This window comes from Panthera leo, chromosome E2, assembly GCF_018350215.1.
Source record: "Panthera leo isolate Ple1 chromosome E2, P.leo_Ple1_pat1.1, whole genome shotgun sequence".
Taxonomy (NCBI): domain Eukaryota; kingdom Metazoa; phylum Chordata; class Mammalia; order Carnivora; family Felidae; genus Panthera; species Panthera leo.
Genome location: NC_056693.1, coordinates 17,029,689 through 17,047,218, shown reverse-complemented (window position 1 = coordinate 17,047,218; position 17,530 = coordinate 17,029,689). Strand labels below are relative to the sequence as shown.

At 38.2% G+C, this 17,530-nt stretch overlaps 1 protein-coding gene across 5 annotated transcripts in view; it reads left to right on the top strand.

The window, feature by feature from the left end:
• ZFP82 (ZFP82 zinc finger protein) overlaps nucleotides 1-17,278 on the top strand; it is a 75,063-nt gene extending 57,785 nt beyond the window's left edge. For 4 of the 5 annotated variants that reach the window (XM_042920127.1, XM_042920126.1, XM_042920128.1 and 1 more), the window contains exons 4-5: nucleotides 5,664-5,756; nucleotides 15,457-17,278. In XM_042920127.1, the coding sequence (XP_042776061.1) occupies nucleotides 5,664-5,756; nucleotides 15,457-16,814 (1,451 nt within the window). In that variant the 3' untranslated portion in view covers nucleotides 16,815-17,278. The remainder of the gene's footprint in view (nucleotides 1-5,663; nucleotides 5,757-15,456) is intronic. The other variant, XM_042920132.1, reaches the window with a different exon arrangement.
• Nucleotides 17,279-17,530: the final 252 nt, after the last annotated feature.

Here is a 17,530-nt window from a genome sequence, read left to right as displayed (position 1 = left end):
ATGTCTTTCCATTTCTTTATATCTTCTTCAATTACCTGCATAAGCTTCCTATAGTTTTCAGCATACAGATCTTTTACATCTTTGGTTAGATTTATTCCTAGGTATTTTATGCTTCTTGGTGCAATTGTGAATGGGATCAGTTTCTTCATTTGTCTTTCTGTTGCTTCATTGTTAGTGTATAAGAATGCAACTGATTTCTGCACATTGATTTTGTATCCTGCAACTTTGCTGAATTCATGTATCAGTTCTAGCAGACTTTTGGTGGAGTCTATCGGATTTTCCATGTATAATATCATGTCATCTGCAAAAAGCGAAAGCTTGACTTCATCTTTGCCAATTTTGATGCCTTTGATTTCCTTTTGTTGTCTGATTGCTGATGCTAGAACTTCCAGCACTATATTAAACAGCAGCGGTGACAGTGGGCATCCCTGTCGTGTTCCTGATCTCAGGGAAAAAGCTCTCAGTTTTTCCCCGTTGAGGATGATGTTAGCTGTGGGCTTTTCATAAATGGCCTTTATGATCTTTAAGTATGTTCCTTCTATCCCGACTTTCTCAAGGGTTTTTATTAAGAAAGGGTGCTGGATTTTGTCAAAGGCCTTTTCTGCATCGATTGACAGGATCATATGGTTCTTCTCTTTTTTTTTGTTAATGTGATGTATCACGTTGATCGATTTGCGAATGTTGAACCAGCCCTGCATCCCAGGAATGAATCCCACTTGATCATGGTGAATAATTCTTTTTATATGCTGTTGAATTCGATTTGCTAGTATCTTATTAAGAATTTTTGCATCCATATTCATCAGGGATATTGGCCTGTAGTTCTCTTTTTTTACTGGGTCTCTGTCTGGTTTAGGAATCAAAGTAATACTGGCTTCATAGAATGAGTCTGGAAGTTTTCCTTCCCTTTCTATTTCTTGGAATAGCTTGAGAAGGATAGGTATTATCTCTGCTTTAAATGTCTGGTAGAACTCCCCTGGGAAGCCATCTGGTCCTGGACTCTTATTTGTTGGGAGATTTTTGATAACCGATTCAATTTCTTCGCTGGTTATGGGTCTGTTCAAGCTTTCTATTTCCTCCTGATTGAGTTTTGGAAGAGTGTGGGTGTTTAGAAATTTGTCCATTTCTTCCAGGTTGTCCAATTTGCTGGCATATAATTTTTCATAGTATTCCCTGATAATTGTTTGTATCTCTGAGGGATTGGTTGTAATCATTCCATTTTCATTCATGATTTTATCTATTTGGGTCATCTCCCTTTTCTTTTTGAGAAACCTGGCTAGAGGTTTGTCAATTTTGTTTATTTTTTCAAAAAACCAACTCTTGGTTTCGTTGATCTGCTCTACAGTTTTTTTAGATTCTATATTGTTTATTTCTGCTCTGATCTTTATGATTTCTCTTCTTCTGCTGGGTTTAGGCTGCCTTTGCTGTTCTGCTTCTATTTCCTTTAGGTGTGCTGTTAGATTTTGTATTTGGGATTTTTCTTGTTTCTTGAGATAGGCCTGGATTGCAATGTATTTTCCTCTCAGGACTGCCTTCGCTGCATCCCAAAGCGTTTGGATTGTTGTATTTTCATTTTCGTTTGTTTCCATATATGTTTTAATTTCTTCTCTAATTGCCTGGTTGACCCACTCATTCGTTAGTAGGGTGTTCTTTAACCTCCATGCTTTTGGAGGTTTTCCAGACTTTTTCCTGTGGTTGATTTCAAGCTTCATAGCATTGTGGTCTGAAAGTATGCATGGTATAATTTCTATTCTTGTAAACTTATGAAGGGCTGTTTTGTGACCCAGTATATGATCTATCTTGGAGAATGTTCCATGTGCACTCGAGAAGAAAGTATATTCTGTTGCTTTGGGATGCAGAGTTCTAAATATATCTGTCAAGTCCATCTGATCCAATGTATCATTCAGGGCCCTTGTTTCTTTATTGACTGTGTGTCTAGATGATCTATCCATTTCTGTAAGTGGGGTGTTAAAGTCCCCTGCAATGACCACATTCTTATCAATAAGGTTGCTTATGTTTATGAGTAATTGTTTTATATATCTGGGGGCTCGGGTATTTGGCGCATAGACATTTATAATAGTTAGCTCTTCCTGGTGGATAGACCCTGTGATTATTATATAATGCCCTTCTTCATCTCTTGTTACAGCCTTTAATTTAAAGTCTAGTTTGTCTGATATAAGTATGGCTACTCCAGCTTTCTTTTGGCTTCCAGTAGCATGATAAATACTTCTCCATCCCCTCACTCTCAATCTAAAGGTGTCCTCAGATCTAAAATGAGTCTCTTGTAGACAGCAAATAGATGGGTCTTGTTTTTTTATCCATTCTGATACCCTATGTCTTTTAGTTGGCGCATTTAATCCATTTACATTCAGTGTTATTATATAAAGATATGGGTTTAGAGTCATTGTGATGTCTGTATGTTTTATGCTTGTAGTGATGTCTCTGGTACTTTGTCTCACAGGATCCCCCTTAGGATCTCTTGTAGGGCTGGTTTCGTGGTGACAAATTCCTTCAGTTTTTGTTTGTTTGGGAAGACCTTTATCTCTCCTTCTATTCTAAATGACAGACTTGCTGGATAAAGGATTCTCGGCTGCATATTTTTTCTGTTTAGCACACTGTAGATATCGTGCCACGCCTTTCTGGCCTGCCAAGTTTCAAAGGAGAGATCAGTCACGAGTCTTATAGGTCTCCCTTTATATGTGAGGGCACGTTTATCCCTTGCTGCTTTCAGAATTTTCTCTTTATCCTTGTATTTTGCCAGTTTCACTATGATATGTCGTGCAGAAGATCTATTCAAGTTACGTCTGAAGGGAGTTCTCTGTGCCTCTTGGATTTCAATGCCTTTTTCCTTCCCCAGTTCAGGGAAGTTCTCAGCTATAATTTGTTCAAGTACCCCTTCAGCACCCTTCCCTCTCTCTTCCTCCTCTGGGATACCAATTATGCGTATATTATTTTTTTTTAGTGTATCACTTAGTTCTCTAATTTTCCCCTCATACTCCTGGATTTTTTTATCTCTCTTTCTTTCAGCTTCCTCTTTCTCCATAACTTTATCTTCTAGTTCACCTATTCTCTCCTCTGCCTCTTCAAGCCGAGCCATGGTGGATTCCATTTTGTTTTGCAATTCGTTTAAAGCGTTTTTCAACTCCTCGTGACTGTTCCTTAGTCCCTCGATCTTTGTGGCAAGAGATTCTCTGCTGTCCTGTATACTGTTTTCAAGCCCAGCGATTAATTTTATGACTATTATTCTAAATTCACTTTCTGTTATATTATTTAAATCCTTTTTGATCAGTTCATTAGCTGTTGTTATTTCCTGGAGATTCTTCTGAGGGGAATTCTTCCGTTTGGTCATTTTGGAGAGTCCCTGGCGTGGTGAGGACTTGCAGTGCACTTCCCCTGTGCTGTGGTGTATAACTGGAGTTAGTGGGCGGGGCCGCAGTCCGACCCGATGTCTGCCCCCAGCCCACTGCTGGGGCCACAGTCAGACTGGTGTGTGCCTTCTCTTCCCCTCTCCTAGGGGCGGGATTCACTGTGGGGTGGCGTGTCCCGTCTGGGCTACTTGCACACTGCCAGGCTTGTGTTGCTGGGGATCTGGCGTATTAGCTGGGGTGGGTAGGCAAGGTGCACGGGGGCTGGAGGGGCAGGCTTAGCTCGCTTCTCCTTAGGTGATCCACTTCAGGAGGAGCCCTGTGGCAGCGGGAGGGAGTCAGATCCGCTGCCGGAGGTTTGGCTCCGCAGAAGCACAGAGTTGGGTGTTTGCGCGGAGCGAGCAAGTTCTCTGGCAGGAACTGGTTCCCTTTGGGATTTTGGCTGGGGGATGGGCGGGGGAGATGGCGCTGGCGCCTTTGTTCCCCGCCAAGCTGAGCTCTGCCGTCCGGGGGCTCAGCAGCTCTCCCTCCCTTTGTCCTCCAGCCTTCCCGCTTTCCGAGCAGAGCTGTTAACTTCTGACCTCCCAGACGCTAAGTCGCGCTTGCTGTCGGAACACAGTCTGTCCGGCCCCTCCGCTTTTGCCAGCCAGACTCGGGGGCTCTGCTTGGCCGGCGAGCCGCCCCTCCTCCCTGGCTCCCTCCCGCCAGTCCGTGGAGCGCGCACAGCCTCGCCGCCCTTCCTACCCTCTTCCGTGGGCCTCTAGTCTGGGCTTGACTCCGGAGACTCCCTTCTGCTAATCCTCTGGCGGTTTTCTGGGTTCTTTAGGCAGGTGTAGGTGGAATCTAAGTGATCGGCAGGACGCGCTGTGAGCCCCGCGTCCTCCTACGCCGCCATCTTCCGGAAACCAACCCCAATCATGTATCCCATCTTCCTCATTCTTAAGTGGCCTTTAGGCCTTCCTTATTGATGAAAAAAGGGTGGATTTGAATACAGCCTTACTAGTGTCAAAGAAATCAGGTTTCCAGGGTACCTGGGTGGCTGAGTCATTCAAGTGTCTTACTCTTGATTTCTGCTCAGGTCATGATATCACGGTTCGTGAGTTCAAGCCCTATGCTGTTATTGCGGAGCCTGCTTGGGATTCTCTCTCTCCCTTTCTCTCTCTGCCCCCCACCCCCACCCCGCTTGTGTATGCATGCTGTCTCTCTTCCAAAATAAATAAATAAACTTAAAAAAAAAAAAAAAAAGAAATCAGGTTTCACTTTGTATGTGAACTCAGAATTGCTATAGGTGTTTTGTTATTTGTTGGTATACCTGTTAGGAAAATAGCTAGACCATGTATCTTGGTTTTTATCTACCAAAAGAACAGATAATATTTGTAGTGTTAAGTTGGATCAACAGGATTTATTTACAATTCAAGACAACTCATTCCTTTTGTTAATAAACATATTCACTTTTACCTACTTTCATGATTAAAAATTAAAAATCCAAGAACTTTGCATTTAACATTATATTAATATAAGAAATAACAATAAATGCTTCTGGAAACTTCTTGTTTTCCCCTCAGCAAAATAACAATGACAATAAATAATAATAGCTAATAAAATACATTCGACCCTTGAACAACATAGGGGTTAGGGATGCCAATCCCCTATGCAGTCAAAAATCTGCATGTAACTTTTGACTCCCCAAAGCTTAACTAATAGCCTACTATTGATCACAAGTTTTACTGATAACATAGAGTTGATTAACACATATTTTGTATGTTATATGTATTGTATACTGTATTCTTTAAAGTAAGCTAGAGGAAAAAAATTAAGAAAAGCATAAAGAAGAGAAAATACATTTACAGTACTTATTTATCAAAAAAAATCCACATATATGTGGACTGTTGCAGTTCAAACCTGCATTGTTCAAGGGACAACTGTGTATATAGTGCTTAGTACATAGCCTAGGCAGTGTTTAGATATAGGTATATGTTAATATAACTGTCACAACAATTGTGTATGAAGGGTACGATTACTATTCTTAAAACTAGGATGTGGCAGAGACAGGATTTGAACTCGGGCAGTCTGTGCTCTCAACCACTTGCCTCAAGAAGGATTACTTCTATGAATATAAATTAATCTATTTATTATGTAACCTTAATATGAATGTTTTTTAGCTATCTTGCACTTCTTTGTTCTAAAGGCTTTATCAATCTGACCTGTAGTTTATTAAGAAGTTAGCCAAGATTGAATCAAAGTAACTTTGAATTTATTTTTTATTTCCATATCACCTTACATTTCATTTCTTCTAATCAGGATGCTTCATTTCTAAGCCAGACGTGATTTCCTTGTTGGAGCAAGGAAAAGAGCCCTGGAAAGTTGTGAGGAAAGGAAGGAGACGATATGCAGGTGAGTGAGCCCCAATTAAGCAGGGGGAAGCCATCACCAGAGGAAACCACACAACTAGTTCGGGAAGAGGCACACTCTACTGCTGTTGTTTAGAAAGTCCTCTTTAAAGATCCAAGGCCTGGGGTGCCTGGCTGGCTTAGTCGGTAGAGCATATGACTCTTGATCTCGCAGTTGTAAGTTTGAGCCCCACGTTGGGTGTAGAGATTACTTAAAAATAAAGTCTTTAAAAAAATTAAAAAATTAAGGTCTAGGGCCTGAAAGGAAAAGGTCTAAGACCTGAGGAGCAAGTTAAGGTCTTAGCAGGGGATACGTATAGAACTATTTATTTATCCATTTACCACTCTTTTGTTGTTGTTGCTGTTGTTCTTTCAAATTTTCCTCCTCTTTGAAGGGGGCATGGGTGGAGAGGTGCTCTCTTTGTTCCCTGTTAACAACCATTCTATCTATATTTTGATTCAGCTGCTTTCTTCTTTTGCATTTATAAATAGTAGATAGTTAGACTAACTGATTGACTTATCTACCTACCTCTGAGCTGGGCACTGTGCTAGACACTATCAATAGAGTAGTAAATAAAGCCAATAGAGTCTCTGTCCCCCATGGAATTTACCTTGTAATAAGAGACACATAGTAACTATAAATAAATAGGAAATACAATTTTAGGGGGCACCAGGGCGGCTCAGTTAAGTGTCCGACTCTTGATTTCAGCCTCAGGTCATGATCTCATGGTTCATGGGTTTGAGCCCCGTATCTGCCAACACAGAGCCTGCTTGGGATTCTTTCTGCCCCTCCCTCACTTGCATACACATATGCAGGCTCTCTCAAAATAAATAAATAAACTTTAAAAAAATAATAAAGATAGATAACTTCAGGTAATAAGAGAGTACTATGAAGTAAAGTAAGCAAAGTAAGAGAATAGAAAATGGTGTAGGATGGAAAGCTACTTTAGAAATGGTCTGAGAAAACTTTTTTGGGGAAATAAAAGACTATAAAAAGACTATACTTGACATTCTAAGAATACATATATGTTTTATCAGCAATCACAGTTTTATATGAATTACTCGAAGATCCTTAGATTGTAGAATTTCATTCTCTGCTTTTTTCCCTGTGTATATATATATCTACCTTCATATCAGGAAGAAACATGAATGTGATAGACTATAGGAAGAATGATCCCTTGGTTTAGCTTCCACCTCTGTGCTATTTTAATCTCTCTTTGAATGTCTTTAAAAAAGATCCTCAATATTCTTTATATAGAGAGATATATGTTGTCATTCTGTATTTTGCTGTCTGTACATTCAGGTCTGGCTGAGGAGACTCATTTTAGGCTAAAAGTTCTTGTTTTGTAACAGGGCCATTTCAGTGCCTACACTATCTATAATGTTATATCTTCTGACTCACTCTCCACCACAGGAAGGAAAAACATGCTCTTTGTCCCAATCCTAACTTATTTTCTTTTTCACACTTAGGTAATTAAATGACATTTACAGTTATTAATGCTGAAAAAAAAACAAACAAACAATGAAATGCAGAGTTTCCAAATGAGTAAGATAATGTAAGTTTAATCAGGAAGTATTCAGCCAAAATGACAACTCTTGACTCAAAATTAGACATCTTAAACAAGATCATTTTTTTCTTTCATTTTCTTTTCTTGCTTTGTTTCTTTCTTCCTTCAAGTAACTTTTATTGAAGTATAACTTGCATACAGAAGAGCAGATAAATGAGAGAAGGCTTTTTTGAGGAGGTGATATTTGAAGAGAGATGTGAGGCTCAAGCCATGTGATTCTCTAGGGCAAGAGCATTCTGAGCCAACAGAAAAGGCCTAAGGAGGAAGATAGCTTTGCATGTTTGAGGAGTAAAAAGAAGGCCATTATGGCTAGAGGAGGAGGAAGGGAAAAGAAAGTAACAAAAGATGAGATCAGAGTTAGGCAAGGGTCAAGTAATATAACCATTAAGAGAAATTGGAAGCTATAGCCTGCTATATAATCTAAAATGATCCCTCTGGAATGCAAACTGGTGCAGCCGCTCTGGGAAACAGTGTGGAGGTTCCTCAAAAAATTAAAAATAGACCTACCCTATGACCCAGCAGTAGCACTGCTAGGAATTTACCCAAGGGATACAGGAGTACTAATGCATAGGGGCACTTGTACCCCAATGTTTATAGAAGCACTCTCAACAATAGCCAAATTATGGAAAGAGCCTAAATGTCCATCAACTAATGAATGGATAAAGAAATTGTGGTTTATATACACAATGCAGTACTACATGGCAATGAGAAAGAATGAAATATGGCCCTTTGTAGCAACGTGGATAGAACTGGAGAGTGTGATGCTAAGTGAAATAAGCCATACAGAGAAAGACAGATACCGTATGTTTTCATTCTTATGTGGATCCTGAGAAACTTAACAGGAACCCATGGGGGAGGGGAAGGGAAAAAAAAAAAAAAAAAAAGAGAGAGGTTAGAGTGGGAGAGAGCCAAAGCATAAGAGACTCTTAAAAACTGAGAACAGAGGGCTGATGGGGGGTGGGAAGGCGGGGGTGGGTGGGTGATGGGTATTGAAGAGGGCATCTTTTGGGATGAGCACTGGGTGTTGTATGGAAACCAATTTGACAATAAATTTAATATATTTAAATTAAAAATAAAATAAAATAATCCCTCTGGTTGAGTATGTAAGCAGGAAGGACCAGTATGGAGGCAATTTCAGCTGTTTGGACTAGAAGTAATGGTGGTTTGGATAAGAATGGCAACAGTAAGAAAAAACAAAAAAAGAATGGCAACAGTAGGAGGTAATAAGCAGCTCTTAGACTTGTGATATGTTTGAAGGTAATGCCAAAAAGAACATGCTGATAGGATCATAAGTGGATTAAGTGGGAAAGATCTATCAAAGGAAGAGATAAGGGTGTTAGCTGGGTAAATAGAAGCACAATTTACTGAAGTGGGGAAGATAAGAAGAGCAGGTTGGAAGGTGGACATTGAATTTCTGTTTTGGATATTTTTAACTCTGAGATATGTTTCTCTTTGAGATGTTGATTAGGCAGCTGAATAACCTGGAGCTCAGGGAGAGATTATGGTCTATTGTACATCTGGGAGTCTGTGGTTCAAATTTAAATCCATGGGTCTGAACTGGATCATCTAAGGAAGACATGCTCGAAGGAAGAAAGCAGACAAGGGAAACTGGCCTGAGGATTGATTCATGGGGCACTTCACCATTTAGACCTTAGATAGCAAAGGAGATAGAGAAGGAACAGCCACTGACATAAAAACAAAATGTTTCAAAATGAGAGTAGACAGTGGAGATGGAGAATTCATCCCAGGTTCTGGCAAGTGATATCAGTGAAGTCTGGGTGAAAACATGATTGAAATGACATAATGAGAGAAGGGTAGGTGAGGCAGTGATGAGAATCAGTATAAGAATTCTTGGGAGGAATTGTGTATGAAAGGAAGCTGGGAAATGACATTCATAGTTACACTGGGGATATGAGTTATAAGCAATGTATTTTGTGATATATTAGAACATGTTTGTGTGTTCATGAGAATGATTCTGTAGGTGGGGGAAACTGATGCAATAGAGAAAGAAGATAATTGTGGAAGCTGTGTCCTTGAGGTGGGAGTGGAGGAAAGGGCATAAGATCCAGAGAATAAGGTATAAAAAAGAAAACAATGTAGTTATGAATGCAGGTTGGTCAGAGGTGGTAGAGAGAAGATAGCATATTCTATTGTTGCTTTTTTCTCAGTGAAGTAAGAAGATAGTCATGAATGGAATGTGAAGATTATTCAATATTAGCATTCAGTGTGGACTTATTCAGAATGTGTTTAAAATTGATTCTCAGAAGTACAGTTTCTTGGATGTCAGGCTTTTATTAAACTTAAATGTAATTATTATATATAGAGAGAGAAAGTTCTTATATTTTTCTGTATTCTCATTAGCAGTCTTTAATATATTGAATAGAAATCCTTTGGTTGAATAGAATTGGGACTGGTATTTGGTTTGTTAATTCATAAAAATGGGTTAGATATTTTATTTTTTTAATGTTTATTTATTTTTGAGAGAGAAAGAGAGAGAGTGCAGGGTAAGGAGGGACAGAGAGAGATAGGGACAGAGGATCTGAAGCAGGCTCTGTGCTGACAGCAGAGAGCACGATGTGGTGCTTATTATTTTTTTTTTTATTAAAAAAATTTTTTAACGTTTATTTATTTTTGAGACCGAGAGAGACACAGCATGAATGGGGTAGGGTCAGAGAGAGGGAGACACAGAATCCGAAACAGGCTCCAGGCTCTGAGCGGTCAGCACAGAGCCCGACGCGGGGCTTGAACTCACAGACTGCGAGATCATGACCTGAGCTGAAGTCGGATGCTTAACCGACTGAGCCACCCAGGCGCCCCGATGTGGTGCTTAAATCCGTGAACCGTGAGATCTTGACCTAAGCTGGTCATATAGATCCTCAACCAAATGATCTGCTCAGACGCCCCTAGAGATTTTATATATATATATATATATATATATATATATATATATATATATATATATATATATCATAAAAGTACTTTAACTCTCAACATGAAAATGTATCTTTATTTGTTAATTCAGTTGAGATATGTCTAAGCCTGCCTTTCTAATGTGTCTCATCATATTTAATTTTTCATCTAAACCACATACATAATGCATAGTTTATTATTTCTAGTTAAAAAGAATTTTTTTAAACAAATCTAATATATTGTAATTGAAATTAAATCAGTGGTCACCTCAAGAGTGTGGGGTGGGATCAACTAGGGAAGAGTACAAAAGAGCTTTCTGGAGGATAGACTTTTTTTTTTTTTAACTTTATTTATTTATTTTGAGAGAGAAAGCATGAGTAGGGGAGGAGCAGAGAGACAGTAAGAGACTCTCAGGGCAGAGCCCGATGTAAGGCTCAAACTCACAAACCCTGAGATCACGACCTGAGCTGAAGTTGGACGCTTAACTGACTGAGCCTCCAGGTGTCCTAGTTTTAATTTTTTTTAAATAGAACAAGAGCCAGACTTGAAGTGTGAGTGCAGACTATTTCTTGATTGTCATGTTTTCCCCCATCTTTTACTCTAACTCCTCCGACAATTTTTGAAAGCTGTGATTTTTTAACAATATGTATTTATGATCAGTTTTTCCAGAGTGTTCAATTTCATTTTCATAGAATCAGTCTCTTCTCATAGTTGTTCATGAGTTTATTATTTAATTAAATTAGATACCTTAAGGGAAAAAGTGAAACTGGCCTAAACTTGTTTGGAATAAACACTCCCTTGTGAAGCAGAAGTACTTTGTCACCTAGACCTAGGGATGTGATTATATCCCCAGGACATGACTAGCCACTATTTTCTCTCTCATGCCCTAGCCCCCATGTCCATTGCCTGCTGTGGAGGCAGACAGGAGTAGTTGCTATCTGGCCTGAGAAAATCTGCAGGATTCAATATACATGGCCACTTTGAAGATAGTATTTATGCTGTTGTCACCCATTGTCATCCATACCTGCTCAGCTTCTCAGCATGAACATACACTTGGTAGGCCATTCTCACCTTGTACAGAGTAATCTCCATCTTGTGATTTTACATGTCATTTCTTTAGAAAATCTAATGCCAAATGCTTCGTATTTCAGAGTTTTCCTTCATAAAGGTTATGTATATATTTTCAGTTTACTACCTGACTAGAATCTTCTTTTCTGCATTATATTTTATTGTTAAACATATATATTAAAGCTATTAGTTTTTGTATTTTGATCTTATATCCTACTACCCTACCTAAATTCTGTTACCATTTATATTATTTAAACCTTTTAAGTGTTCCAATTATGTAATCATATCATCTGGAAAAACAATTTTACCTCCTCTTAAATTTTTCTACTTCTACCTTTTTTCTGATATTTAAGTGTATTGGCTAATAACTCAAAAGCTGCCTTTAATATATATTTTATCATTTTAGGGAAGTAATCCTTTCTATTTTATTGTGCTGTTCCTTTAAATCAGGAATGGTTCCTATTTTAGTTGCCTTTCAGAATCTCTGAAGTTGATCTTGTGGTTCCCCCCAAACCCCGCAGCCCTATTAATACATTTATTTATTTATTTATTTTTAAAGTTTATTTTGAGGGAAAGAGAGAGCATGCACGCAGGAAGGGGAGAGAGGGAGAGAGAATCCCAAGCCAACTCTGCACTGTCAGTGCAGAGGCTGACCCCACAAGCCTGACCCCAGGGCCTGAGATCAGGACCTGAGCCAAAATCAAGAGTTGGATGCTTAACCTACTGAGCCATTCAGGCAACCCTGTCTGTTGATTTGTCTTAATAGATTTCTTCATATTGGACCACTCTAACATTCTTTGAATAAATAACACTAGATTTTCAATATGCTGTTTTATTAGATGTTTTAGAATTTTTATATCAGTTTTCAAAAAATTGGTATGTAGTTTTCTTTTTATGAGTGATCTTTATTTAGTACAGTATTACTCTATGAAAATAGTTTGGAAGTCCTCCTTTTTCTTAGTTCTCAGTCTTAATAGAATTTAGATAGTCTACTCTTAATAGAATTTAGATGGTCTATTCTTTAAAGCTTCTTTCCTAGGAGAAGAAGATGGTAAGTCTCACCCCATTCTCTATTTGCTCTATGGAAATTAATGTTTAAATTTTTTTTTTTAACATTTATTTATTTTTGAGACAGAGAGAGAGCATGAACGGGGGAGGGTCATAGAGAGAGGGAGACACAGAATCCGAAACAGGCTCCAGGCTCTGAGCGGTCAGCACAGAGCCTGAGGCGGGGCTCGAACTCACAGACCGCGAGATCATGACCTGAGCCGAAGTTGGACGCTTAACTGACTGAGCCCCCCAGGCCCCCTGGAAATTCATGTTTAAACATTGTATCTCTTCTGTGGTCAGTTTTGGTAAATTATATTTTCCTAGAAAATTATTCATTTTAGGTATGTTTTAAAATTTATTAGCAAAATAATCTTTTTTCAGCTGGCCTCTGTATTCGTGGTTATTTTCACTTTGCCATTTCTTATTTCTATGTGCTTTATTGCTGTTTTCTTTTTTTTTTTTTAATTTGTTTAATGTTTATTTTTGAGAGAGAGAGAGAGAGAGAGAGAGAGCATGAGCAGGGGAGGAGCAGAGAGAGACACACACACAGACTCTGAAGCAGGCTCCAGACTTTGAGCTGTCAGCACAGAGCCCAACTTGGGGCTCTAATCCACAAGCCTTGAGATCTTGACCTGAGCTGAAGTCTGACACTTAACTGACTTGAGCCACACAGGCATCCCCTTGCTGTTTTCTTTATATTAACTAACGCTTTAGCTGTTTTGCTGATTTTTTAAAAGTTTATTTATTTATTTTGAGAGAGAGAGAAACAGAGCATGCAAGTGGAGAAGGGACAGAGAGAGAGAATCCCAAGCAGGCTCCATCCTGTCAGCACAGAGCCTGACACAGAGCTCAAACCCACAAACCATGAGATCATGACCTAAGCCTAAATCAAGAGTCACTCGCTTAACTAACTGAGCCAAGCAGACACCCCTGATTTGTTTTTTTAAAGAATGCTTTTGCTTTATGTATTAGTTCTTTTTTTCTGTTTTCTGACTAGTTATGCATTTATACTGATTAATTTATTCCTTCTGCTTTGCTTCAGTTTACTTTATTCTTTTTCCAATTTCTTTGATTTTTAATTAATTTTTTCTCTCGTTTATTGTTGTAAATATTTAAAGTTTTCAAATTTTTTTCTAAGCGCTGTGCTTATATTTTATAGATACTAATTTAATGTTGATTTTTAAATTATTACCATTTTCTAAAATACAAAAATACTGTTTTGGAACTTATTTCCCTATTGATCTAAAAGTTATTTAATATAGACTTCTAAAATTTCAAGTGGGTTTATTTTTGGCTTTTTAAAATTTTATTATTTCTAGCTTCAATAGAAAATGTTGATATGATTTCAAGTTTTTTACATAGACCATATTATAATAACTGAAACATCCTCCTTTTTCTCTCTCATACATAACTCATTCAGCACTTAAATATTTCTCTGGCTATTTCTCCCACTGGTTTACCATCTTCTCTCTATATCCAACATGAACTTTGTTAGCAAATTTTTCATACTCAAGTGACTGCAAGACCCATTGTCCCTTTTAGTGAGTTTCTTACATATCACATCTTTTTCTTTGCTAAGTATTTCATAAGAACTTCAGTAAGGTATAAACATGTTTTCCTGTGTGGAAAATCACTGGTACACATTTCTAGGAAATAAAGGAATAGCTTTGCCTCTGAAGGAACGGAAAGGAGACTTGAGTAAGGGGATGAAGGAGCAAAACTAGTTGAGCATTTATAAAATGGATGAATAACAGAATAAGCTTAAAGAGAAATTAAGTGAATAGAACTCTTCAGCACTTTTATTGTGTTGTGGAGACAAAAAATAACTCACAGCTACATGAAGTAAGGAATGGACATAGATAAGGGGTTTAAGCAATAAAAGGATCTATAGGAATATATAACCATCATTTTCCATTTATATGTTTAACTAGACTAGCTTGGATTAATAAAGGGAATATTTAATCATTGTTATAATATGTGAGAGATTAGAGACAGAAATATGTTCCAAATGAGTATATAACCATGGGAATTGAAAGAGTAAAACTCATTATGTGCTATGCATGTATTATTTAACAGAGAGTAGAAATTGTTTCTGCCGTTGAAGAAGTTTAGGGGTAAGAAAAGCAGAGAAACAATTGGAAAAATTAATAAATATATAATTTCAACCCAGATATATGTTGATATGTAATACACATATATTATATGTCAGTGCATAGCCCGATGCGGGGCTCGAACTCATGAACTGGGAGATCATGACCCAAGCCAAAATCAAGAGTCAGATGCTTAACTGACTGAGCAACCTGGGTGCCCCAACAACATAGGTTTACAGTCAGCCTTAAAGGAATAACTTTTAAACTAAGACCTCAGGATGAGAAGTAACCAGCTATTCAAAGAGCCCAAGCAGATTTGTGGAAAACAGAGCAGACTGAGATGATATGTTATAGGTAAGTGGAGGTCTTTTAACCACAGCAAGTTTGATTTTATTCTAAGAATAAAGAGAAGTTGTTGAAAAAATTTAAGGATGAATTCTTAACCTTTCATTTCCATCAGAACTGTGTGGAGAATATTAAATATTGGACTGACCAGGACTGTAGAATCTGATCCAGGTGGTTTAGGTAGTGTCTAAACCTCAATATTTATAACAAGTTCCTGTGACTTCTACTCCACATCTCAGCTTGAATACCCACTGACTTACTAATCACCAGCCTCACTTTGTTTCTTCTTTTTTAGTTTATTTATTTGTTTATTTTGAGAGAGAGAAAGAGAGAGAGAGAGAGAGAGAGAGAGAGAGAGAGAGAGAGAATCCCAAGCAGACTCCACTGTCAGCACAGAGCCCCATGCAGGGCTCAATCTCACAAACCATGAGATCATGACCTGAGCCGAAACCAAGAGTTGAACGCCTAATTGACAGAGCCACCCATGCACCCCACCAGTCTTACTTTCTTAACATGAACTTTCATTTTCCCTGGTGTTACGGTATGCTTTTTTTTCAACTTGCATATTTTCAGAATTTCATTGAGTATTACTTCAGTTGTCTATTATTTCTACTGTAGAAATTTTACTTCTTTTAAAAAAGGAAACTGTGTTTGCTCTTTTATTTTCTTTCAGATTTAGACACCAGGTATGAGACCAAGAAGTTATCCTCAGAAAATGACATTTATGAAATAAACTTACCTCAGTGGAAGATAATGGAAAGAATTAAAAATCATGGCCTTAAGGGCCTAATTTTAAAAAGTGACTGGGAGTCTAAAAGAAAATTTGAAGGACAGGAGGAATATTTCAGTCAAGTGAAAATTACATCTCAAAAAGTGTCCTCTTATCAAAAACGTACATCTCTAACTCCACATCAGAGAATTCATTTTGTGGAGAAACCCTATGAATGCAAAGAATGTGGAAAGGCCTTTAGAGTACGCCAACAGCTTACTTTTCATCACAGAATTCATACTGGTGAAAAACCCTATGAATGTAAGGAGTGTGGAATGGCCTTCAGACAGACTGCACACCTTACTCGACATCAGAGACTTCATTCTGGTGAAAAACTCTATGAATGTAAAGAATGTGGAGAATCTTTTATATGTGGCCCAGACCTTAGAGTACATCAGAAAATTCATATTGGCGAAAAGCCCTATGAATGTAAAGAATGCGGGAAAGCCTTCAGAGTGCGAGGACAACTTACTCTCCATCAGAGGATTCATACTGGTGAGAAACCCTATGTATGTACAGAATGTGGAAAGGCCTTTAGACAGTATGCACATCTCACTCGACATCAGAAGCTTAATATTGCTGACAAACTCTATGAATGTAAAGAATGTGGGAAGGCCTTTTTGTGTGGCTCTGGCCTTAGAGTACATCACAAACTTCATACTGGTGAGAAACCCTATGAATGTAAGGAATGTGGGAAAGCTTTCAGAGTGAGACAGCAACTAACACTGCACCAGAGAATTCATACTGGTGAGAAACCCTATGAATGTAAGGAATGTGGAAAGACCTTCAGTCGTGGTTATCATCTTATTCTTCATCACAGAATTCATACTGGTGAGAAACCTTATGAATGTAAGGAATGTTGGAAGGCCTTTAGTCGTTACTCACAACTTATTTCACACCAAAGTATCCATATTGGTGTTAAACCTTATGACTGCAAGGAATGTGGGAAGGCTTTTAGATTGCTCTCACAACTTACACAACATCAGAGTATTCATATTGGTGAGAAACCCTATAAATGTAAGGAATGTGGGAAGGCCTTTAGATTGCGCCAAAAACTTACTTTACATCAGAGCATTCATACTGGTGAAAAACCCTTTGAATGTAAGGAATGTAGGAAGGCCTTTAGACTTAATTCATCCCTTATTCAGCATCTGAGAATTCATTCTGGTGAGAAACCTTATGAATGTAAGGAATGTAAGAAGGCCTTTAGACAACATTCACACCTTACCCATCATCTAAAAATTCATAATGTAAAAATATAAGATAGTTTTTCAATCCTGTATTGTAGAATACTCTATGAATATAGTAATTAATCCTTTTTGCTTCCTTCATACAGGCAATTGACTTAAGAGGTTTTATATCATTAAAAGAATATGTTAATTTAATGTATTCCACCATCACTTAAACCTGATAAACTTTACACTTACTCTGAAAACTAATCCTAATCAGTGTGACAAATGTGGGAGACACTTATCTCTGTCCCATCACTTTCCTACTTGTATTATATTGACAAGATGCTTAACTGCTCTGTGCTATAATTTTTTCATTTGTAAAATGGTAATACAATACTGTGGCAGAATAAAAATTGTTGCAAATTGTTTGACATTCCCTCTTTCCCCCCATCAAAATCTGGAATCCACATCCGTTCTCCTTGAGGATGGGCAGACCAAGACTACTTTGACTAGTAGAAGTACTGCTGTGCCAGTTTCCAGGCTTTACTGGTGGATTTTACTTCATCTCTTGGAGTGCTTCTTTAAGCTTAGGCTCTGAATTCTGTTAAAAAGTCTGTCTGCTCTGCTGAAGAGACCACATGGAGAAGCCCTAAGACCACAAAGAAAGGAAGAGGCACCCTTCTGAGCCCAGTCTTCCACACATGCCTACCAAGACGCCAGACATTTAAGTGAAATAGTGTTGGATCCTCCAGACCACCCAGCAGCTGAGTACCCACTGAGTGACTTCAGTTGATACCATATAAAAC